Below are 25,670 nucleotides of genomic sequence, written 5' to 3' on the forward strand. Positions count from 1 at the left end.
GGAGCCGCCGGCACGCGAGGTCGCCCAGTCGAGCCCGCGGGGCCCGAAGGCGCGCCAGCGGGCGTCGACGGCGGGGCCAGGCTCCTCATGGCCGAGAGGAAGGCACTGATCTCCGCCGGCGCCGCGTCAGCCCCAGGGACCGGAAGGTATGGGGGCGGACGCGGCACCTGCGGCTCCGCCGGAGCCGCGGGGGTGGAACCACTTGGACCCTCGGCCGAGTCGCGCGACCGGCGAGGGGAGTCCGAAGAGCGATGTCGCCTCTTGGACTTCTTTGAGTGTTTGGACTTACCCGACGACTTGGAGCCCGACGATCGATGGTGGCGTCGGCTAGGGCTCCGCGAGCGATCCTTGGACCTCCTCCTGGACCGGGATCGCGCACGACGCGGAGCCGAGTGGCGAAGCTCGAGAAGCTTGCGGGACCGCTCCCGCCTAGCCTTCGAAGTCAGGGCCTGACAGTCGTCAGACAGGGATCAAAAATGATCAAAAAGATTTAGTCAAAAAAGACTAAAAGGGGTAGCTCTCCCGGATCTGCGCTTACTGGCGCGGAAAAAAGAAGAACTGACGTCAGCGCGCGAGGGCGGCGTCTAAGTACTCCGACGACGTCATCCCGGCGCACGACGCCGACGACGGACGCGGAGCCGCAGACGACGCCTAGCGACGCGCAAGGAGTATTGCTGACGAAAAATCTTCCGGATCCAGTCTGACGCCTGGGGATATTCTAAGGTGAGGAATCTAACTAACGTGTTTCTTTCAGATAAATGCCATACTTTCTTACATCTTACCATTCTTAGTTTTCAGTTGGGCATCCTGTCTAGCCTGCTACTCATTTCATTACCAAGAAAAATGTATCCTACTGCTTGCTAGGTAACCGAGTGGCCTTCATGTCAGACAACATCTTGCTTTCGCTTTATGATGTAAGCTTGCTAGGCAACAAAGTGTCCCTCATGTCAGACAACATCTTGCTTTAGCTTTATGATGTCAGAGCGGCACTGGACCTATTGTCCTTGTGGAAGCTGACCACACAGGAGGATGAGAGATCAGACATCTGTATTCATGACTACAAGCCAAATAGGACGGGGAATGGTAAAAGACTATGAACCACTCAATGCACTGGAGCCTTTTTGAAAGTGGGATGGAGATGGATACAAAAAAGGAGATTATCATTAACAACAATCCATCTTGAGTATCAGAGTCCAACACACAGAGTGCAGGGGAAGAGGCTACATAAGCTTCCTTCCTTCAGAACGTAGCACTATCGTTCTAAAGTGAGATAGTGCATTTCAGCCTCAAAGGCAGCAATTTCCTCAAATGGAACATTGCTAGCACCAGAATATAAAAGCAGGCTTTAGTAGCGTTGGAGGCAGTCAGTCTTTTATTAACTATCATGACCAACACAACGTGATTCATATTACTTCCATCTTGACAAATTGTATTCAGGCACAGACTCCGACTATAAGGTAGTGAGGACATTCTGATGCTGTGAACGTCTTTTTTAAGCTTAAAGGAATGATTGTGAGTTTTGCTTACCATATAAATTGGTAAAATGATGCCGTTTGCCGGAAGACTTCTTTTTTTTTTTTTCTTCAGTCTCGGCAATGCAGAGAAACTCGGTTGGCAAACACTGCCACTGGTGGTCATACAGTATAATCTGCAGATGGAAAAGTCCACTGTTAGCACATTTACATTAAGCAATAGAAAAAAAATCTTGATTTTTATAAAGGGTAAACAGATCAATACTGTGGAGACTGTATTATTGTGAAAATCAACAGCTCATTAGAAAATAAAATCTCAATTTGTGTTTTTAACCTCCTATACTTCTCTGCACCCATGTCTCATTTGCTAACAGTCTCTAAACAACTGTAGCACGTACATTAGGACGTAGGTAAATAGATCTGTTTGCCATCCAAGTGGCAGCGTACCCTTCTCACTTCATTTGGTTTAGGATATGTTATGCCAGTAGCAAGTAAGACAGCTGATAAGTTGAGAGGGGGGGTTTGCTACACTTAATGGGAATAATAAAAACTATGAATAGCATAATTACCATCTTCATTTTAGCCAATTGCTACCAGTTCAGCAATAGTGAAGGTCAGACTCCTGTGCTCAAACTTGCGTTTATACACATTTAGAAGTCTCAATAAATGCCATACTTTCTTTCATCTTAGTTTTCAGTTGGGCATCCTGTCTATCCTGCTACTCATTTCATTACCAAGAAAATGTATCCTACTGCTTGCTAGGTAACCGAGTGGCCTTCATGTCAGACAACATCTTGCTTTAGCTTTATGATGTCAGAGCGGCACTGGACCTATTGTCCTTGTGGAAGCTGACCACACAGGAGGATGAGAGATCAGACATCTGTATTCATGACTACAAGGCAAATAGGAGGGGGAATGGTAAAAGACTATGAACCACTCAATGCACTGGAGCCTTTTTGAAAGTGGGATGGAGATGGATACAAAAAAGGAGATTATCATTAACAACAATCCATCTTGAGTATCAGAGTCCAACACACAGAGTGCAGGGGAAGAGGCTACATAAGCTTCCTTCCTTCAGAACGTAGCACTATCGTTCTAAAGTGAGATAGTGCATTTCAGCCTCAAAGGCAGCAATTTCCTCAAATGGAACATTGCTAGCACCAGAATATAAAAGCAGGCTTTAGTAGCGTTGGAGGCAGTCAGTCTTTTATTAACTATCATGACCAACACAACGTGATTCATATTACTTCCATCTTGACAAATTGTATTCAGGCACAGACTCCGACTATAAGGTAGTGAGGACATTCTGATGCTGTGAACGTCTTTTTAAAGCTTAAAGGAATGATTGTGAGTTTTGCTTACCATATAAATTGGTAAAATGATGCCGTTTGCCGGAAGTCTTCTTTTTTTTTTTTTTCTTCAGTCTCGGCAATGCAGAGAAACTCGGTTGGCAAACACTGCCACTGGTGGTCATACAGTATAATCTGCAGATGGAAAAGTCCACTGTTAGCACATTTACATTAAGCAATAGAAAAAAAATCTTGATTTTTATAAAGGGTAAACAGATCAATACTGTGGAGACTGTATTATTGTGAAAATCAACAGCTCATTAGAAAATAAAATCTCAATTTGTGTTTTTAACCTCCTATACTTCTCTGCACCCATGTCTCATTTGCTAACAGTCTCTAAACAACTGTAGCACGTACATTAGGACGTAGGTAAATAGATCTGTTTGCCATCCAAGTGGCAGCGTACCCTTCTCACTTCATTTGGTTTAGGATATGTTATGCCAGTAGCAAGTAAGCCAGCTGATAAGTTGAGAGGGGGGGTTTGCTACACTTAATGGGAATAATAAAAACTATGAATAGCATAATTACCATCTTCATTTTAGCCAATTGCTACCAGTTCAGCAATAGTGAAGGTCAGACTCCTGTGCTCAAACTTGCGTTTATACACATTTAGAAGTCTCAATAAATGCCATACTTTCTTACATCTTACCATTCTTAGTTTTCAGTTGGGCATCCTGTCTATCCTGCTACTCATTTCATTACCAAGAAAAATGTATCCTACTGCTTGCTAGGTAACCGAGTGGCCTTCATGTCAGACAACATCTTGCTTTCGCTTTATGATGTAAGCTTGCTAGGCAACAAAGTGTCCCTCATGTCAGACAACATCTTGCTTTAGCTTTATGATGTCAGAGCGGCACTGGACCTATTGTCCTTGTGGAAGCTGACCACACAGGAGGATGAGAGATCAGACATCTGTATTCATGACTACAAGCCAAATAGGACGGGGAATGGTAAAAGACTATGAACCACTCAATGCACTGGAGCCTTTTTGAAAGTGGGATGGAGATGGATACAAAAAAGGAGATTATCATTAACAACAATCCATCTTGAGTATCAGAGTCCAACACACAGAGTGCAGGGGAAGAGGCTACATAAGCTTCCTTCCTTCAGAACGTAGCACTATCGTTCTAAAGTGAGATAGTGCATTTCAGCCTCAAAGGCAGCAATTTCCTCAAATGGAACATTGCTAGCACCAGAATATAAAAGCAGGCTTTAGTAGCGTTGGAGGCAGTCAGTCTTTTATTAACTATCATGACCAACACAACGTGATTCATATTACTTCCATCTTGACAAATTGTATTCAGGCACAGACTCCGACTATAAGGTAGTGAGGACATTCTGATGCTGTGAACGTCTTTTTAAAGCTTAAAGGAATGATTGTGAGTTTTGCTTACCATATAAATTGGTAAAATGATGCAGTTTGCCGGAAGACTTCTTTTTTTTTTTTTTCTTCAGTCTCGGCAATGCAGAGAAACTCGGTTGGCAAACACTGCCACTGGTGGTCATACAGTATAATCTGCAGATGGAAAAGTCCACTGTTAGCACATTTACATTAAGCAATAGAAAAAAAATCTTGATTTTTATAAAGGGTAAACAGATCAATACTGTGGAGACTGTATTATTGTGAAAATCAACAGCTCATTAGAAAATAAAATCTCAATTTGTGTTTTTAACCTCCTATACTTCTCTGCACCCATGTCTCATTTGCTAACAGTCTCTAAACAACTGTAGCACGTACATTAGGACGTAGGTAAATAGATCTGTTTGCCATCCAAGTGGCAGCGTACCCTTCTCACTTCATTTGGTTTAGGATATGTTATGCCAGTAGCAAGTAAGACAGCTGATAAGTTGAGAGGGGGGGTTTGCTACACTTAATGGGAATAATAAAAACTATGAATAGCATAATTACCATCTTCATTTTAGCCAATTGCTACCAGTTCAGCAATAGTGAAGGTCAGACTCCTGTGCTCAAACTTGCGTTTATACACATTTAGAAGTCTCAATAAATGCCATACTTTCTTTCATCTTAGTTTTCAGTTGGGCATCCTGTCTATCCTGCTACTCATTTCATTACCAAGAAAATGTATCCTACTGCTTGCTAGGTAACCGAGTGGCCTTCATGTCAGACAACATCTTGCTTTAGCTTTATGATGTCAGAGCGGCACTGGACCTATTGTCCTTGTGGAAGCTGACCACACAGGAGGATGAGAGATCAGACATCTGTATTCATGACTACAAGGCAAATAGGAGGGGGAATGGTAAAAGACTATGAACCACTCAATGCACTGGAGCCTTTTTGAAAGTGGGATGGAGATGGATACAAAAAAGGAGATTATCATTAACAACAATCCATCTTGAGTATCAGAGTCCAACACACAGAGTGCAGGGGAAGAGGCTACATAAGCTTCCTTCCTTCAGAACGTAGCACTATCGTTCTAAAGTGAGATAGTGCATTTCAGCCTCAAAGGCAGCAATTTCCTCAAATGGAACATTGCTAGCACCAGAATATAAAAGCAGGCTTTAGTAGCGTTGGAGGCAGTCAGTCTTTTATTAACTATCATGACCAACACAACGTGATTCATATTACTTCCATCTTGACAAATTGTATTCAGGCACAGACTCCGACTATAAGGTAGTGAGGACATTCTGATGCTGTGAACGTCTTTTTAAAGCTTAAAGGAATGATTGTGAGTTTTGCTTACCATATAAATTGGTAAAATGATGCCGTTTGCCGGAAGACTTCTTTTTTTTTTTTTTCTTCAGTCTCGGCAATGCAGAGAAACTCGGGTGGCAAACACTGCCACTGGTGGTCATTCAGTATAATCTGCAGATGGAAAAGTCCACTGTTAGCACATTTACATTAAGCAATAGAAAAAAAATCTTGATTTTTATAAAGGGTAAACAGATCAATACTGTGGAGACTGTATTATTGTGAAAATCAACAGCTCATTAGAAAATAAAATCTCAATTTGTGTTTTTAACCTCCTATACTTCTCTGCACCCATGTCTCATTTGCTAACAGTCTCTAAACAACTGTAGCACGTACATTAGGACGTAGGTAAATAGATCTGTTTGCCATCCAAGTGGCAGCGTACCCTTCTCACTTCATTTGGTTTAGGATATGTTATGCCAGTAGCAAGTAAGCCAGCTGATAAGTTGAGAGGGGGGGTTTGCTACACTTAATGGGAATAATAAAAACTATGAATAGCATAATTACCATCTTCATTTTAGCCAATTGCTACCAGTTCAGCAATAGTGAAGGTCAGACTCCTGTGCTCAAACTTGCGTTTATACACATTTAGAAGTCTCAATAAATGCCATACTTTCTTACATCTTACCATTCTTAGTTTTCAGTTGGGCATCCTGTCTATCCTGCTACTCATTTCATTACCAAGAAAAATGTATCCTACTGCTTGCTAGGTAACCGAGTGGCCTTCATGTCAGACAACATCTTGCTTTCGCTTTATGATGTAAGCTTGCTAGGCAACAAAGTGTCCCTCATGTCAGACAACATCTTGCTTTAGCTTTATGATGTCAGAGCGGCACTGGACCTATTGTCCTTGTGGAAGCTGACCACACAGGAGGATGAGAGATCAGACATCTGTATTCATGACTACAAGCCAAATAGGACGGGGAATGGTAAAAGACTATGAACCACTCAATGCACTGGAGCCTTTTTGAAAGTGGGATGGAGATGGATACAAAAAAGGAGATTATCATTAACAACAATCCATCTTGAGTATCAGAGTCCAACACACAGAGTGCAGGGGAAGAGGCTACATAAGCTTCCTTCCTTCAGAACGTAGCACTATCGTTCTAAAGTGAGATAGTGCATTTCAGCCTCAAAGGCAGCAATTTCCTCAAATGGAACATTGCTAGCACCAGAATATAAAAGCAGGCTTTAGTAGCGTTGGAGGCAGTCAGTCTTTTATTAACTATCATGACCAACACAACGTGATTCATATTACTTCCATCTTGACAAATTGTATTCAGGCACAGACTCCGACTATAAGGTAGTGAGGACATTCTGATGCTGTGAACGTCTTTTTAAAGCTTAAAGGAATGATTGTGAGTTTTGCTTACCATATAAATTGGTAAAATGATGCAGTTTGCCGGAAGACTTCTTTTTTTTTTTTTCTTCAGTCTCGGCAATGCAGAGAAACTCGGTTGGCAAACACTGCCACTGGTGGTCATACAGTATAATCTGCAGATGGAAAAGTCCACTGTTAGCACATTTACATTAAGCAATAGAAAAAAAATCTTGATTTTTATAAAGGGTAAACAGATCAATACTGTGGAGACTGTATTATTGTGAAAATCAACAGCTCATTAGAAAATAAAATCTCAATTTGTGTTTTTAACCTCCTATACTTCTCTGCACCCATGTCTCATTTGCTAACAGTCTCTAAACAACTGTAGCACGTACATTAGGACGTAGGTAAATAGATCTGTTTGCCATCCAAGTGGCAGCGTACCCTTCTCACTTCATTTGGTTTAGGATATGTTATGCCAGTAGCAAGTAAGACAGCTGATAAGTTGAGAGGGGGGGTTTGCTACACTTAATGGGAATAATAAAAACTATGAATAGCATAATTACCATCTTCATTTTAGCCAATTGCTACCAGTTCAGCAATAGTGAAGGTCAGACTCCTGTGCTCAAACTTGCGTTTATACACATTTAGAAGTCTCAATAAATGCCATACTTTCTTTCATCTTAGTTTTCAGTTGGGCATCCTGTCTATCCTGCTACTCATTTCATTACCAAGAAAATGTATCCTACTGCTTGCTAGGTAACCGAGTGGCCTTCATGTCAGACAACATCTTGCTTTAGCTTTATGATGTCAGAGCGGCACTGGACCTATTGTCCTTGTGGAAGCTGACCACACAGGAGGATGAGAGATCAGACATCTGTATTCATGACTACAAGGCAAATAGGAGGGGGAATGGTAAAAGACTATGAACCACTCAATGCACTGGAGCCTTTTTGAAAGTGGGATGGAGATGGATACAAAAAAGGAGATTATCATTAACAACAATCCATCTTGAGTATCAGAGTCCAACACACAGAGTGCAGGGGAAGAGGCTACATAAGCTTCCTTCCTTCAGAACGTAGCACTATCGTTCTAAAGTGAGATAGTGCATTTCAGCCTCAAAGGCAGCAATTTCCTCAAATGGAACATTGCTAGCACCAGAATATAAAAGCAGGCTTTAGTAGCGTTGGAGGCAGTCAGTCTTTTATTAACTATCATGACCAACACAACGTGATTCATATTACTTCCATCTTGACAAATTGTATTCAGGCACAGACTCCGACTATAAGGTAGTGAGGACATTCTGATGCTGTGAACGTCTTTTTAAAGCTTAAAGGAATGATTGTGAGTTTTGCTTACCATATAAATTGGTAAAATTATGCCGTTTGCCGGAAGACTTCTTGTTTTTTTTTTTTCTTCAGTCTCGGCAATGCAGAGAAACTCGGTTGGCAAACACTGCCACTGGTGGTCATACAGTATAATCTGCAGATGGAAAAGTCCACTGTTAGCACATTTACATTAAGCAATAGAAAAAAAATCTTGATTTTTATAAAGGGTAAACAGATCAATACTGTGGAGACTGTATTATTGTGAAAATCAACAGCTCATTAGAAAATAAAATCTCAATTTGTGTTTTTAACCTCCTATACTTCTCTGCACCCATGTCTCATTTGCTAACAGTCTCTAAACAACTGTAGCACGTACATTAGGACGTAGGTAAATAGATCTGTTTGCCATCCAAGTGGCAGCGTACCCTTCTCACTTCATTTGGTTTAGGATATGTTATGCCAGTAGCAAGTAAGCCAGCTGATAAGTTGAGAGGGGGGGTTTGCTACACTTAATGGGAATAATAAAAACTATGAATAGCATAATTACCATCTTCATTTTAGCCAATTGCTACCAGTTCAGCAATAGTGAAGGTCAGACTCCTGTGCTCAAACTTGCGTTTATACACATTTAGAAGTCTCAATAAATGCCATACTTTCTTACATCTTACCATTCTTAGTTTTCAGTTGGGCATCCTGTCTATCCTGCTACTCATTTCATTACCAAGAAAAATGTATCCTACTGCTTGCTAGGTAACCGAGTGGCCTTCATGTCAGACAACATCTTGCTTTCGCTTTATGATGTAAGCTTGCTAGGCAACAAAGTGTCCCTCATGTCAGACAACATCTTGCTTTAGCTTTATGATGTCAGAGCGGCACTGGACCAATTGTCCTTGTGGAAGCTGACCACACAGGAGGATGAGAGATCAGACATCTGTATTCACGACTACAAGCCAAATAGGACGGGGAATGGTAAAAGACTATGAACCACTCAATGCACTGGAGCCTTTTTGAAAGTGGGATGGAGATGGATACAAAAAAGGAGATTATCATTAACAACAATCCATCTTGAGCATCAGAGTCCAACACACAGAGTGCAGGGGAAGAGGCTACATAAGCTTCCTTCCTTCAGAACGTAGCACTATCGTTCTAAAGTGAGATAGTGCATTTCAGCCTCAAAGGCAGCAATTTCCTCAAATGGAACATTGCTAGCACCAGAATATAAAAGCAGGCTTTAGTAGCGTTGGAGGCAGTCAGTCTTTTATTAACTATCATGACCAACACAACGTGATTCATATTACTTCCATCTTGACAAATTGTATTCAGGCACAGACTCCGACTATAAGGTAGTGAGGACATTCTGATGCTGTGAACGTCTTTTTAAAGCTTAAAGGAATGATTGTGAGTTTTGCTTACCATATAAATTGGTAAAATGATGCCGTTTGCCGGAAGACTTCTTTTTTTTCTTCAGTCTCGGCAATGCAGAGAAACTCGGTTGGCAAACACTGCCACTGGTGGTCATTCAGTATAATCTGCAGATGGAAAAGTCCACTGTTAGCACATTTACATTAGGCAATAGAAAAAAAATCTTTATTTTTATAAAGGGTAAACAGATCAATACTGTGGAGACTGTATTATTGTGAAAATCAACAGCTCATTAGAAAATAAAATCTCAATTTGTGTTTTTAACCTCCTATACTTCTCTGCACCCATGTCTCATTTGCTAACAGTCTCTAAACAACTGTAGCACGTACATTAGGACGTAGGTAAATAGATCTGTTTGCCATCCAAGTGGCAGCGTACCCTTCTCACTTCATTTGGTTTAGGATATGTTATGCCAGTAGCAAGTAAGACAGCTGATAAGTTGAGAGGGGGGGTTTGCTACACTTAATGGGAATAATAAAAACTATGAATAGCATAATTACCATCTTCATTTTAGCCAATTGCTACCAGTTCAGCAATAGTGAAGGTCAGACTCCTGTGCTCAAACTTGCGTTTATACACATTTAGAAGTCTCAATAAATGCCATACTTTCTTTCATCTTAGTTTTCAGTTGGGCATCCTGTCTATCCTGCTACTCATTTCATTACCAAGAAAATGTATCCTACTGCTTGCTAGGTAACCGAGTGGCCTTCATGTCAGACAACATCTTGCTTTAGCTTTATGATGTCAGAGCGGCACTGGACCTATTGTCCTTGTGGAAGCTGACCACACAGGAGGATGAGAGATCAGACATCTGTATTCATGACTACAAGGCAAATAGGAGGGGGAATGGTAAAAGACTATGAACCACTCAATGCACTGGAGCCTTTTTGAAAGTGGGATGGAGATGGATACAAAAAAGGAGATTATCATTAACAACAATCCATCTTGAGTATCAGAGTCCAACACACAGAGTGCAGGGGAAGAGGCTACATAAGCTTCCTTCCTTCAGAACGTAGCACTATCGTTCTAAAGTGAGATAGTGCATTTCAGCCTCAAAGGCAGCAATTTCCTCAAATGGAACATTGCTAGCACCAGAATATAAAAGCAGGCTTTAGTAGCGTTGGAGGCAGTCAGTCTTTTATTAACTATCATGACCAACACAACGTGATTCATATTACTTCCATCTTGACAAATTGTATTCAGGCACAGACTCCGACTATAAGGTAGTGAGGACATTCTGATGCTGTGAACGTCTTTTTAAAGCTTAAAGGAATGATTGTGAGTTTTGCTTACCATATAAATTGGTAAAATGATGCCGTTTGCCGGAAGACTTCTTTTTTTTTTTTTTCTTCAGTCTCGGCAATGCAGAGAAACTCGGGTGGCAAACACTGCCACTGGTGGTCATTCAGTATAATCTGCAGATGGAAAAGTCCACTGTTAGCACATTTACATTAAGCAATAGAAAAAAAATCTTGATTTTTATAAAGGGTAAACAGATCAATACTGTGGAGACTGTATTATTGTGAAAATCAACAGCTCATTAGAAAATAAAATCTCAATTTGTGTTTTTAACCTCCTATACTTCTCTGCACCCATGTCTCATTTGCTAACAGTCTCTAAACAACTGTAGCACGTACATTAGGACGTAGGTAAATAGATCTGTTTGCCATCCAAGTGGCAGCGTACCCTTCTCACTTCATTTGGTTTAGGATATGTTATGCCAGTAGCAAGTAAGCCAGCTGATAAGTTGAGAGGGGGGGTTTGCTACACTTAATGGGAATAATAAAAACTATGAATAGCATAATTACCATCTTCATTTTAGCCAATTGCTACCAGTTCAGCAATAGTGAAGGTCAGACTCCTGTGCTCAAACTTGCGTTTATACACATTTAGAAGTCTCAATAAATGCCATACTTTCTTACATCTTACCATTCTTAGTTTTCAGTTGGGCATCCTGTCTAGCCTGCTACTCATTTCATTACCAAGAAAAATGTATCCTACTGCATGCTAGGTAACCGAGTGGCCTTCATCTCAGACAACATCTTGCTTTCGCTTTATGATGTAAGCTTGCTAGGCAACAGAGTGTCCCTCATGTCAGACAACATCTTGCTTTAGCTTTATGATGTCAGAGCGGCACTGGACCAATTGTCCTTGTGGAAGCTGACCACACAGGAGGATGAGAGATCAGACATCTGTATTCATGACTACAAGGCAAATAGGAGGGGGAATGGTAAAAGACTATGAACCACTCAATGCACTGGAGCCTTTTTGAAAGTGGGATGGAGATGGATACAAAAAAGGAGATCATCATTAACAACAATCCATCTTGAGTATCAGAGTCCAACACACAGAGTGCAGGGGAAGAGGCTACATAAGCTTCCTTCCTTCAGAACGTAGCACTATCGTTCTAAAGTGAGATAGTGCATTTCAGCCTCAAAGGCAGCAATTTCCTCAAATGGAACATTGCTAGCACCAGAATATAAAAGCAGGCTTTAGTAGCAATGGAGGCAGTCAGTCTTTTATTAACTATCATGACCAACACAACGTGATTCATATTACTTCCATCTTGACAAATTGTATTCAGGCACAGACTCCGACTATAAGGTAGTGAGGACATTCTGATGCTGTGAACGTCTTTTTAAAGCTTAAAGGAATGATTGTGAGTTTTGCTTACCATATAAATTGGTAAAATGATGCCGTTTGCCGGAAGACTTCTTTTTTTTTTTTTTCTTCAGTCTCGGCAATGCAGAGAAACTCGGGTGGCAAACACTGCCACTGGTGGTCATTCAGTATAATCTGCAGATGGAAAAGTCCACTGTTAGCACATTTACATTAAGCAATAGAAAAAAAATCTTGATTTTTATAAAGGGTAAACAGATCAATACTGTGGAGACTGTATTATTGTGAAAATCAACAGCTCATTAGAAAATAAAATCTCAATTTGTGTTTTTAACCTCCTATACTTCTCTGCACCCATGTCTCATTTGCTAACAGTCTCTAAACAACTGTAGCACGTACATTAGGACGTAGGTAAATAGATCTGTTTGCCATCCAAGTGGCAGCGTACCCTTCTCACTTCATTTGGTTTAGGATATGTTATGCCAGTAGCAAGTAAGCCAGCTGATAAGTTGAGAGGGGGGGTTTGCTACACTTAATGGGAATAATAAAAACTATGAATAGCATAATTACCATCTTCATTTTAGCCAATTGCTACCAGTTCAGCAATAGTGAAGGTCAGACTCCTGTGCTCAAACTTGCGTTTATACACATTTAGAAGTCTCAATAAATGCCATACTTTCTTACATCTTACCATTCTTAGTTTTCAGTTGGGCATCCTGTCTATCCTGCTACTCATTTCATTACCAAGAAAAATGTATCCTACTGCTTGCTAGGTAACCGAGTGGCCTTCATGTCAGACAACATCTTGCTTTCGCTTTATGATGTAAGCTTGCTAGGCAACAAAGTGTCCCTCATGTCAGACAACATCTTGCTTTAGCTTTATGATGTCAGAGCGGCACTGGACCTATTGTCCTTGTGGAAGCTGACCACACAGGAGGATGAGAGATCAGACATCTGTATTCATGACTACAAGCCAAATAGGACGGGGAATGGTAAAAGACTATGAACCACTCAATGCACTGGAGCCTTTTTGAAAGTGGGATGGAGATGGATACAAAAAAGGAGATTATCATTAACAACAATCCATCTTGAGTATCAGAGTCCAACACACAGAGTGCAGGGGAAGAGGCTACATAAGCTTCCTTCCTTCAGAACGTAGCACTATCGTTCTAAAGTGAGATAGTGCATTTCAGCCTCAAAGGCAGCAATTTCCTCAAATGGAACATTGCTAGCACCAGAATATAAAAGCAGGCTTTAGTAGCGTTGGAGGCAGTCAGTCTTTTATTAACTACCATGACCAACACAACGTGATTCATATTACTTCCATCTTGACAAATTGTATTCAGGCACAGACTCCGACTATAAGGTAGTGAGGACATTCTGATGCTGTGAACGTCTTTTTAAAGCTTAAAGGAATGATTGTGAGTTTTGCTTACCATATAAATTGGTAAAATGATGCCGTTTGCCGGAAGACTTCTTTTTTTTTTTTTTCTTCAGTCTCGGCAATGCAGAGAAACTCGGTTGGCAAACACTGCCACTGGTGGTCATACAGTATAATCTGCAGATGGAAAAGTCCACTGTTAGCACATTTACATTAAGCAATAGAAAAAAAATCTTGATTTTTATAAAGGGTAAACAGATCAATACTGTGGAGACTGTATTATTGTGAAAATCAACAGCTCATTAGAAAATAAAATCTCAATTTGTGTTTTTAACCTCCTATACTTCTCTGCACCCATGTCTCATTTGCTAACAGTCTCTAAACAACTGTAGCACGTACATTAGGACGTAGGTAAATAGATCTGTTTGCCATCCAAGTGGCAGCGTACCCTTCTCACTTCATTTGGTTTAGGATATGTTATGCCAGTAGCAAGTAAGACAGCTGATAAGTTGAGAGGGGGGGTTTGCTACACTTAATGGGAATAATAAAAACTATGAATAGCATAATTACCATCTTCATTTTAGCCAATTGCTACCAGTTCAGCAATAGTGAAGGTCAGACTCCTGTGCTCAAACTTGCGTTTATACACATTTAGAAGTCTCAATAAATGCCATACTTTCTTTCATCTTAGTTTTCAGTTGGGCATCCTGTCTATCCTGCTACTCATTTCATTACCAAGAAAATGTATCCTACTGCTTGCTAGGTAACCGAGTGGCCTTCATGTCAGACAACATCTTGCTTTAGCTTTATGATGTCAGAGCGGCACTGGACCTATTGTCCTTGTGGAAGCTGACCACACAGGAGGATGAGAGATCAGACATCTGTATTCATGACTACAAGGCAAATAGGAGGGGGAATGGTAAAAGACTATGAACCACTCAATGCACTGGAGCCTTTTTGAAAGTGGGATGGAGATGGATACAAAAAAGGAGATTATCATTAACAACAATCCATCTTGAGTATCAGAGTCCAACACACAGAGTGCAGGGGAAGAGGCTACATAAGCTTCCTTCCTTCAGAACGTAGCACTATCGTTCTAAAGTGAGATAGTGCATTTCAGCCTCAAAGGCAGCAATTTCCTCAAATGGAACATTGCTAGCACCAGAATATAAAAGCAGGCTTTAGTAGCGTTGGAGGCAGTCAGTCTTTTATTAACTATCATGACCAACACAACGTGATTCATATTACTTCCATCTTGACAAATTGTATTCAGGCACAGACTCCGACTATAAGGTAGTGAGGACATTCTGATGCTGTGAACGTCTTTTTAAAGCTTAAAGGAATGATTGTGAGTTTTGCTTACCATATAAATTGGTAAAATGATGCCGTTTGCCGGAAGACTTCTTTTTTTTTTTTTTCTTCAGTCTCGGCAATGCAGAGAAACTCGGGTGGCAAACACTGCCACTGGTGGTCATTCAGTATAATCTGCAGATGGAAAAGTCCACTGTTAGCACATTTACATTAAGCAATAGAAAAAAAATCTTGATTTTTATAAAGGGTAAACAGATCAATACTGTGGAGACTGTATTATTGTGAAAATCAACAGCTCATTAGAAAATAAAATCTCAATTTGTGTTTTTAACCTCCTATACTTCTCTGCACCCATGTCTCATTTGCTAACAGTCTCTAAACAACTGTAGCACGTACATTAGGACGTAGGTAAATAGATCTGTTTGCCATCCAAGTGGCAGCGTACCCTTCTCACTTCATTTGGTTTAGGATATGTTATGCCAGTAGCAAGTAAGCCAGCTGATAAGTTGAGAGGGGGGGTTTGCTACACTTAATGGGAATAATAAAAACTATGAATAGCATAATTACCATCTTCATTTTAGCCAATTGCTACCAGTTCAGCAATAGTGAAGGTCAGACTCCTGTGCTCAAACTTGCGTTTATACACATTTAGAAGTCTCAATAAATGCCATACTTTCTTACATCTTACCATTCTTAGTTTTCAGTTGGGCATCCTGTCTATCCTGCTACTCATTTCATTACCAAGAAAAATGTATCCTACTGCTTGCTAGGTAACCGAGTGGCCTTCATGTCAGACAACATCTTGCTTTCGCTTTATGATGTAAGCTTGCTAGGCAACAAAGTGTCCCTCATGTCAGACAACATCTTGCTTTAGCTTTATGATGTCAGAGCGGCACTGGACCTATTGTCCTTGTGGAAGCTGACCACACAGGAGGATGAGAGATCAGACATCTGTATTCATGACTACAAGCCAAATAGGACGGGGAATGGTAAAAGACTATGAACCACTCAATGCACTGGAGCCTTTTTGAAAGTGGGATGGAGATGGATACAAAAAAGGAGATTATCATTAACAACAATCCATCTTGAGTATCAGAGTCCAACACACAGAGTGCAGGGGAAGAGGCTACATAAGCTTCCTTCCTTCAGAACGTAGCACTATCGTTCTAAAGTGAGATAGTGCATTTCAGCCTCAAAGGCAGCAATTTCCTCAAATGGAACATTGCTAGCACCAGAATATAAAAGCAGGCTTTAGTAGCGTTGGAGGCAGTCAGTCTTTTATTAACTATCATGACCAACACAACGTGATTCATATTACTTCCATCTTGACAAATTGTATTCAGGCACAGACTCCGACTATAAGGTAGTGAGGACATTCTGATGCTGTGAACGTCTTTTTAAAGCTTAAAGGAATGATTGTGAGTTTTGCTTACCATATAAATTGGTAAAATGATGCCGTTTGCCGGAAGACTTCTTTTTTTTTTTTTTCTTCAGTCTCGGCAATGCAGAGAAACTCGGTTGGCAAACACTGCCACTGGTGGTCATACAGTATAATCTGCAGATGGAAAAGTCCACTGTTAGCACATTTACATTAAGCAATAGAAAAAAAATCTTGATTTTTATAAAGGGTAAACAGATCAATACTGTGGAGACTGTATTATTGTGAAAATCAACAGCTCATTAGAAAATAAAATCTCAATTTGTGTTTTTAACCTCCTATACTTCTCTGCACCCATGTCTCATTTGCTAACAGTCTCTAAACAACTGTAGCACGTACATTAGGACGTAGGTAAATAGATCTGTTTGCCATCCAAGTGGCAGCGTACCCTTCTCACTTCATTTGGTTTAGGATATGTTATGCCAGTAGCAAGTAAGACAGCTGATAAGTTGAGAGGGGGGGTTTGCTACACTTAATGGGAATAATAAAAACTATGAATAGCATAATTACCATCTTCATTTTAGCCAATTGCTACCAGTTCAGCAATAGTGAAGGTCAGACTCCTGTGCTCAAACTTGCGTTTATACACATTTAGAAGTCTCAATAAATGCCATACTTTCTTTCATCTTAGTTTTCAGTTGGGCATCCTGTCTATCCTGCTACTCATTTCATTACCAAGAAAATGTATCCTACTGCTTGCTAGGTAACCGAGTGGCCTTCATGTCAGACAACATCTTGCTTTAGCTTTATGATGTCAGAGCGGCACTGGACCTATTGTCCTTGTGGAAGCTGACCACACAGGAGGATGAGAGATCAGACATCTGTATTCATGACTACAAGGCAAATAGGACGGGGAATGGTAAAAGACTATGAACCACTCAATGCACTGGAGCCTTTTTGAAAGTGGGATGGAGATGGATACAAAAAAGGAGATTATCATTAACAACAATCCATCTTGAGTATCAGAGTCCAACACACAGAGTGCAGGGGAAGAGGCTACATAAGCTTCCTTCCTTCAGAACGTAGCACTATCGTTCTAAAGTGAGATAGTGCATTTCAGCCTCAAAGGCAGCAATTTCCTCAAATGGAACATTGCTAGCACCAGAATATAAAAGCAGGCTTTAGTAGCGTTGGAGGCAGTCAGTCTTTTATTAACTATCATGACCAACACGACGTGATTCATATTACTTCCATCTTGACAAATTGTATTCAGGCACAGACTCCGACTATAAGGTAGTGAGGACATTCTGATGCTGTGAACGTCTTTTTAAAGCTTAAAGGAATGATTGTGAGTTTTGCTTACCATATAAATTGGTAAAATGATGCCGTTTGCCGGAAGACTTCTTTTTTTTTTTTTTCTTCAGTCTCGGCAATGCAGAGAAACTCGGTTGGCAAACACTGCCACTGGTGGTCATACAGTATAATCTGCAGATGGAAAAGTCCACTGTTAGCACATTTACATTAAGCAATAGAAAAAAAATCTTGATTTTTATAAAGGGTAAACAGATCAATACTGTGGAGACTGTATTATTGTGAAAATCAACAGCTCATTAGAAAATAAAATCTCAATTTGTGTTTTTAACCTCCTATACTTCTCTGCACCCATGTCTCATTTGCTAACAGTCTCTAAACAACTGTAGCACGTACATTAGGACGTAGGTAAATAGATCTGTTTGCCATCCAAGTGGCAGCGTACCCTTCTCACTTCATTTGGTTTAGGATATGTTATGCCAGTAGCAAGTAAGCCAGCTGATAAGTTGAGAGGGGGGGTTTGCTACACTTAATGGGAATAATAAAAACTATGAATAGCATAATTACCATCTTCATTTTAGCCAATTGCTACCAGTTCAGCAATAGTGAAGGTCAGACTCCTGTGCTCAAACTTGCGTTTATACACATTTAGAAGTCTCAATAAATGCCATACTTTCTTACATCTTACCATTCTTAGTTTTCAGTTGGGCATCCTGTCTATCCTGCTACTCATTTCATTACCAAGAAAAATGTATCCTACTGCTTGCTAGGTAACCGAGTGGCCTTCATGTCAGACAACATCTTGCTTTAGCTTTATGAGGTCAGAGCGGCACTGGACCAATTGTCCTTGTGGAAGCTGACCACACAGGAGGATGAGAGATCAGACATCTCTATTCATGACTACAGGGCAAATAGGAGGTGGAATGGTAAAAGACTATGAACCACTCAATGCACTGGAGCCTTTTTGAAAGTGGGATGGAGATGGATACAAAAAAGGAGATTATCTTTAACAACAATCCATCTTGAGTATCAGAGTCCAACACACAGAGTGCAGGGGAAGAGGCTACATAAGCTTCCTTCCTTCAGAACGTAGCACTATCGTTCTAAAGTGAGATAGTGCATTTCAGCCTCAAAGGCAGCAATTTCCTCAAATGGAACATTGCTAGCACCAGAATATAAAAGCAGGCTTTAGTAGCGTTGGAGGCAGTCAGTCTTTTATTAACTATCATGACCAACACAACGTGATTCATATTACTTCCATCTTGACAAATTGTATTCAGGCACAGACTCCGACTATAAGGTAGTGAGGACATTCTGATGCTGTGAACGTCTTTTTAAAGCTTAAAGGAATGATTGTGAGTTTTGCTTACCATATAAATTGGTAAAATGATGCCGTTTGCCGGAAGACTTCTTTTTTTTCTTCAGTCTCGGCAATGCAGAGAAACTCGGGTGGCAAACACTGCCACTGGTGGTCATTCAGTATAATCTGCAGATGGAAAAGTCCACTGTTAGCACATTTACATTAAGAAATAGAAAAAAAATCTTGATTTTTATAAAGGGTAAACAGATCAATACTGTGGAGACTGTATTATTGTGAAAATCAACAGCTCATTAGAAAATAAAATCTCAATTTGTGTTTTTAACCTCCTATACTTCTCTGCACCCATGTCTCATTTGCTAACAGTCTCTAAACAACTGTAGCACGTACATTAGGACGTAGGTAAATAGATCTGTTTGCCATCCAAGTGGCAGCGTACCCTTCTCACTTCATTTGGTTTAGGATATGTTATGCCAGTAGCAAGTAAGCCAGCTGATAAGTTGAGAGGGGGGGGTTTGCTACACTTAATGGGAATAATAAAAACTATGAATAGCATAATTACCATCTTCATTTTAGCCAATTGCTACCAGTTCAGCAATAGTGAAGGTCAGACTCCTGTGCTCAAACTTGCGTTTATACACATTTAGAAGTCTCAATAAATGCCATACTTTCTTACATCTTACCATTCTTAGTTTTCAGTTGGGCATCCTGTCTATCCTGCTACTCATTTCATTACCAAGAAAAATGTATCCTACTGCTTGCTAGGTAACCGAGTGGCCTTCATGTCAGACAACATCTTGCTTTTGCTTTATGATGTAAGCTTGCTAGGCAACAAAGTGTCCCTCATGTCAGACAACATCTTGCTTTAGCTTTATGATGTCAGAGCGGCACTGGACCAATTGTCCTTGTGGAAGCTGACCACACAGGAGGATGAGAGATCAGACATCTGTATTCATGACTACAAGCCAAATAGGACGGGGAATGGTAAAAGACTATGAACCACTCAATGCACTGGAGCCTTTTTGAAAGTGGGATGGAGATGGATACAAAAAAGGAGATTATCATTAACAACAATCCATCTTGAGTATCAGAGTCCAACACACAGAGTGCAGGGGAAGAGGCTACATAAGCTTCCTTCCTTCAGAACGTAGCACTATCGTTCTAAAGTGAGATAGTGCATTTCAGCCTCAAAGGCAGCAATTTCCTCAAATGGAACATTGCTAGCACCAGAATATAAAAGCAGGCTTTAGTAGCGTTGGAGGCAGTCAGTCTTTTATTAACTATCATGACCAACACAACGTGATTCATATTACTTCCATCTTGACAAATTGTATTCAGGCACAGACTCCGACTATAAGGTAGTGAGGACATTCTGATGCTGTGAACGTCTTTTTAAAGCTTAAAGGAATGATTGTGAGTTTTGCTTACCATATAAATTGGTAAAATGATGCCGTTTGCCGGAAGACTTCTTGTTTTTTTTTTTTCTTCAGTCTCGGCAATGCAGAGAAACTCGGTTGGCAAACACTGCCACTGGTGGTCATACAGTATAATCTGCAGATGGAAAAGTCCACTGTTAGCACATTTACATTAAGCAATAGAAAAAAAATCTTGATTTTTATAAAGGGTAAACAGATCAATACTGTGGAGACTATTATTGTGAAAATCAACAGCTCATTAGAAAATAAAATCTCAATTTGTGTTTTTAACCTCCTATACTTCTCTGCACCCATGTCTCATTTGCTAACAGTCTCTAAACAACTGTAGCACGTACATTAGGACGTAGGTAAATAGATCTGTTTGCCATCCAAGTGGCAGCGTACCCTTCTCACTTCATTTGGTTTAGGATATGTTATGCCAGTAGCAAGTAAGCCAGCTGATAAGTTGAGAGGGGGGGTTTGCTACACTTAATGGGAATAATAAAAACTATGAATAGCATAATTACCATCTTCATTTTAGCCAATTGCTACCAGTTCAGCAATAGTGAAGGTCAGACTCCTGTGCTCAAACTTGCGTTTATACACATTTAGAAGTCTCAATAAATGCCATACTTTCTTACATCTTACCATTCTTAGTTTTCAGTTGGGCATCCTGTCTATCCTGCTACTCATTTCATTACCAAGAAAAATGTATCCTACTGCTTGCTAGGTAACCGAGTGGCCTTCATGTCAGACAACATCTTGCTTTCGCTTTATGATGTAAGCTTGCTAGGCAACAGAGTGTCCCTCATGTCAGACAACATCTTGCTTTAGCTTTATGAGGTCAGAGCGGCACTGGACCAATTGTCCTTGTGGAAGCTGACCACACAGGAGGATGAGAGATCAGACATCTGTATTCATGACTACAAGCCAAATAGGACGGGGAATGGTAAAAGACTATGAACCACTCAATGCACTGGAGCCTTTTTGAAAGTGGGATGGAGATGGATACAAAAAAGGAGATTATCATTAACAACAATCCATCTTGAGTATCAGAGTCCAACACACAGAGTGCAGGGGAAGAGGCTACATAAGCTTCCTTCCTTCAGAACGTAGCACTATCGTTCTAAAGTGAGATAGTGCATTTCAGCCTCAAAGGCAGCAATTTCCTCAAATGGAACATTGCTAGCACCAGAATATAAAAGCAGGCTTTAGTAGCGTTGGAGGCAGTCAGTCTTTTATTAACTATCATGACCAACACAACGTGATTCATATTACTTCCATCTTGACAAATTGTATTCAGGCACAGACTCCGACTATAAGGTAGTGAGGACATTCTGATGCTGTGAACGTCTTTTTAAAGCTTAAAGGAATGATTGTGAGTTTTGCTTACCATATAAATTGGTAAAATGATGCCGTTTGCCGGAAGACTTCTTTTTTTTCTTCAGTCTCGGCAATGCAGAGAAACTCGGTTGGCAAACACTGCCACTGGTGGTCATTCAGTATAATCTGCAGATGGAAAAGTCCACTGTTAGCACATTTACATTAGGCAATAGAAAAAAAATCTTTATTTTTATAAAGGGTAAACAGATCAATACTGTGGAGACTGTATTATTGTGAAAATCAACAGCTCATTAGAAAATAAAATCTCAATTTGTGTTTTTAACCTCCTATACTTCTCTGCACCCATGTCTCATTTGCTAACAGTCTCTAAACAACTGTAGCACGTACATTAGGACGTAGGTAAAAAGATCTGTTTGCCATCCAAGTGGCAGCGTACCCTTCTCACTTCATTTGGTTTAGGATATGTTATGCCAGTAGCAAGTAAGACAGCTGATAAGTTGAGAGGGGGGGGGGTTTGCTACACTTAATGGGAATAATAAAAACTATGAATAGCATAATTACCATCTTCATTTTAGCCAATTGCTACCAGTTCAGCAATAGTGAAGGTCAGACTCCTGTGCTCAAACTTGCGTTTATACACATTTAGAAGTCTCAATAAATGCCATACTTTCTTACATCTTACCATTCTTAGTTTTCAGTTGGGCATCCTGTCTATCCTGCTACTCATTTCATTACCAAGAAAATGTATCCTACTGCTTGCTAGGTAACCGAGTGGCCTTCATGTCAGACAACATCTTGCTTTAGCTTTATGATGTCAGAGCGGCACTGGACCTATTGTCCTTGTGGAAGCTGACCACACAGGAGGATGAGAGATCAGACATCTGTATTCATGACTACAAGGCAAATAGGAGGGGGAATGGTAAAAGACTATGAACCACTCAATGCACTGGAGCCTTTTTGAAAGTGGGATGGAGATGGATACAAAAAAGGAGATTATCATTAACAACAATCCATCTTGAGTATCAGAGTCCAACACACAGAGTGCAGGGGAAGAGGCTACATAAGCTTCCTTCCTTCAGAACGTAGCACTATCGTTCTAAAGTGAGATAGTGCATTTCAGCCTCAAAGGCAGCAATTTCCTCAAATGGAACATTGCTAGCACCAGAATATAAAAGCAGGCTTTAGTAGCGTTGGAGGCAGTCAGTCTTTTATTAACTATCATGACCAACACAACGTGATTCATATTACTTCCATCTTGACAAATTGTATTCAGGCACAGACTCCGACTATAAGGTAGTGAGGACATTCTGATGCTGTGAACGTCTTTTTAAAGCTTAAAGGAATGATTGTGAGTTTTGCTTACCATATAAATTGGTAAAATGATGCCGTTTGCCGGAAGACTTCTTTTTCTTTTTTTTTCTTCAGTCTCGGCAATGCAGAGAAACTCGGGTGGCAAACACTGCCACTGGTGGTCATTCAGTATAATCTGCAGATGGAAAAGTCCACTGTTAGCACATTTACATTAAGAAATAGAAAAAAAATCTTGATTTTTATAAAGGGTAAACAGATCAATACTGTGGAGACTGTATTATTGTGAAAATCAACAGCTCATTAGAAAATAAAATCTCAATTTGTGTTTTTAACCTCCTATACTTCTCTGCACCCATGTCTCATTTGCTAACAGTCTCTAAACAACTGTAGCACGTACATTAGGACGTAGGTAAATAGATCTGTTTGCCATCCAAGTGGCAGCGTACCCTTCTCACTTCATTTGGTTTAGGATATGTTATGCCAGTAGCAAGTAAGCCAGCTGATAAGTTGAGAGGGGGGGGTTTGCTACACTTAATGGGAATAATAAAAACTATGAATAGCATAATTACCATCTTCATTTTAGCCAATTGCTACCAGTTCAGCAATAGTGAAGGTCAGACTCCTGTGCTCAAACTTGCGTTTATACACATTTAGAAGTCTCAATAAATGCCATACTTTCTTACATCTTACCATTCTTAGTTTTCAGTTGGGCATCCTGTCTATCCTGCTACTCATTTCATTACCAAGAAAAATGTATCCTACTGCTTGCTAGGTAACCGAGTGGCCTTCATGTCAGACAACATCTTGCTTTTGCTTTATGATGTAAGCTTGCTAGGCAACAAAGTGTCCCTCATGTCAGACAACATCTTGCTTTAGCTTTATGATGTCAGAGCGGCACTGGACCAATTGTCCTTGTGGAAGCTGACCACACAGGAGGATGAGAGATCAGACATCTGTATTCATGACTACAAGCCAAATAGGACGGGGAATGGTAAAAGACTATGAACCACTCAATGCACTGGAGCCTTTTTGAAAGTGGGATGGAGATGGATACAAAAAAGGAGATTATCATTAACAACAATCCATCTTGAGTATCAGAGTCCAACACACAGAGTGCAGGGGAAGAGGCTACATAAGCTTCCTTCCTTCAGAACGTAGCACTATCGTTCTAAAGTGAGATAGTGCATTTCAGCCTCAAAGGCAGCAATTTCCTCAAATGGAACATTGCTAGCACCAGAATATAAAAGCAGGCTTTAGTAGCGTTGGAGGCAGTCAGTCTTTTATTAACTATCATGACCAACACAACGTGATTCATATTACTTCCATCTTGACAAATTGTATTCAGGCACAGACTCCGACTATAAGGTAGTGAGGACATTCTGATGCTGTGAACGTCTTTTTAAAGCTTAAAGGAATGATTGTGAGTTTTGCTTACCATATAAATTGGTAAAATGATGCCGTTTGCCGGAAGACTTCTTGTTTTTTTTTTTTCTTCAGTCTCGGCAATGCAGAGAAACTCGGTTGGCAAACACTGCCACTGGTGGTCATACAGTATAATCTGCAGATGGAAAAGTCCACTGTTAGCACATTTACATTAAGCAATAGAAAAAAAATCTTGATTTTTATAAAGGGTAAACAGATCAATACTGTGGAGACTGTATTATTGTGAAAATCAACAGCTCATTAGAAAATAAAATCTCAATTTGTGTTTTTAACCTCCTATACTTCTCTGCACCCATGTCTCATTTGCTAACAGTCTCTAAACAACTGTAGCACGTACATTAGGACGTAGGTAAATAGATCTGTTTGCCATCCAAGTGGCAGCGTACCCTTCTCACTTCATTTGGTTTAGGATATGTTATGCCAGTAGCAAGTAAGCCAGCTGATAAGTTGAGAGGGGGGGTTTGCTACACTTAATGGGAATAATAAAAACTATGAATAGCATAATTACCATCTTCATTTTAGCCAATTGCTACCAGTTCAGCAATAGTGAAGGTCAGACTCCTGTGCTCAAACTTGCGTTTATACACATTTAGAAGTCTCAATAAATGCCATACTTTCTTACATCTTACCATTCTTAGTTTTCAGTTGGGCATCCTGTCTATCCTGCTACTCATTTCATTACCAAGAAAAATGTATCCTACTGCTTGCTAGGTAACCGAGTGGCCTTCATGTCAGACAACATCTTGCTTTCGCTTTATGATGTAAGCTTGCTAGGCAACAAAGTGTCCCTCATGTCAGACAACATCTTGCTTTAGCTTTATGATGTCAGAGCGGCACTGGACCAATTGTCCTTGTGGAAGCTGACCACACAGGAGGATGAGAGATCAGACATCTGTATTCACGACTACAAGCCAAATAGGACGGGGAATGGTAAAAGACTATGAACCACTCAATGCACTGGAGCCTTTTTGAAAGTGGGATGGAGATGGATACAAAAAAGGAGATCATCTTTAACAACAATCCATCTTGAGTATCCGAGTCCAACACACAGAGTGCAGGGGAAGAGGCTACATAAGCTTCCTTTCTTCAGAACGTAGCACTATCGTTCTAAAGTGAGATAGTGCATTTCAGCCTCAAAGGCAGCAATTTCCTCAAATGGAACATTGCTAGCACCAGAATATAAAAGCAGGCTTTAGTAGCGTTGGAGGCAGTCAGTCTTTTATTAACTATCATGACC

At 40.4% G+C, this 25,670-nt stretch overlaps 1 protein-coding gene across 1 annotated transcript in view; it reads right to left on the reverse strand.

The window, feature by feature from the left end:
- Positions 1-25,670, reverse strand: part of LOC146776021 (uncharacterized) — a 62,510-nt gene that overhangs the window by 31,062 nt on the left and 5,778 nt on the right. The window contains exons 6-23 of the mRNA XM_085638332.1: positions 24,426-24,548; positions 23,043-23,165; positions 21,729-21,844; positions 20,349-20,471; positions 18,973-19,088; positions 17,655-17,776; positions 16,347-16,468; positions 14,966-15,087; positions 13,658-13,779; positions 12,277-12,398; positions 10,896-11,017; positions 9,594-9,709; positions 8,212-8,334; positions 6,905-7,025; positions 5,524-5,645; positions 4,216-4,337; positions 2,835-2,956; positions 1,528-1,648 (exon numbers count right to left, since the gene is read on the reverse strand). Coding sequence (XP_085494458.1) covers positions 24,535-24,548 — 14 coding nt within the window. The 3' untranslated portion in view covers positions 1,528-1,648; positions 2,835-2,956; positions 4,216-4,337; ... (13 more) ...; positions 23,043-23,165; positions 24,426-24,534. The remainder of the gene's footprint in view (positions 1-1,527; positions 1,649-2,834; positions 2,957-4,215; positions 4,338-5,523; positions 5,646-6,904; positions 7,026-8,211; positions 8,335-9,593; positions 9,710-10,895; positions 11,018-12,276; positions 12,399-13,657; positions 13,780-14,965; positions 15,088-16,346; positions 16,469-17,654; positions 17,777-18,972; positions 19,089-20,348; positions 20,472-21,728; positions 21,845-23,042; positions 23,166-24,425; positions 24,549-25,670) is intronic.

Source organism: Triturus cristatus, chromosome 12, assembly GCF_964204655.1.
Source record: "Triturus cristatus chromosome 12, aTriCri1.1, whole genome shotgun sequence".
Lineage (NCBI taxonomy): Eukaryota > Metazoa > Chordata > Amphibia > Caudata > Salamandridae > Triturus > Triturus cristatus.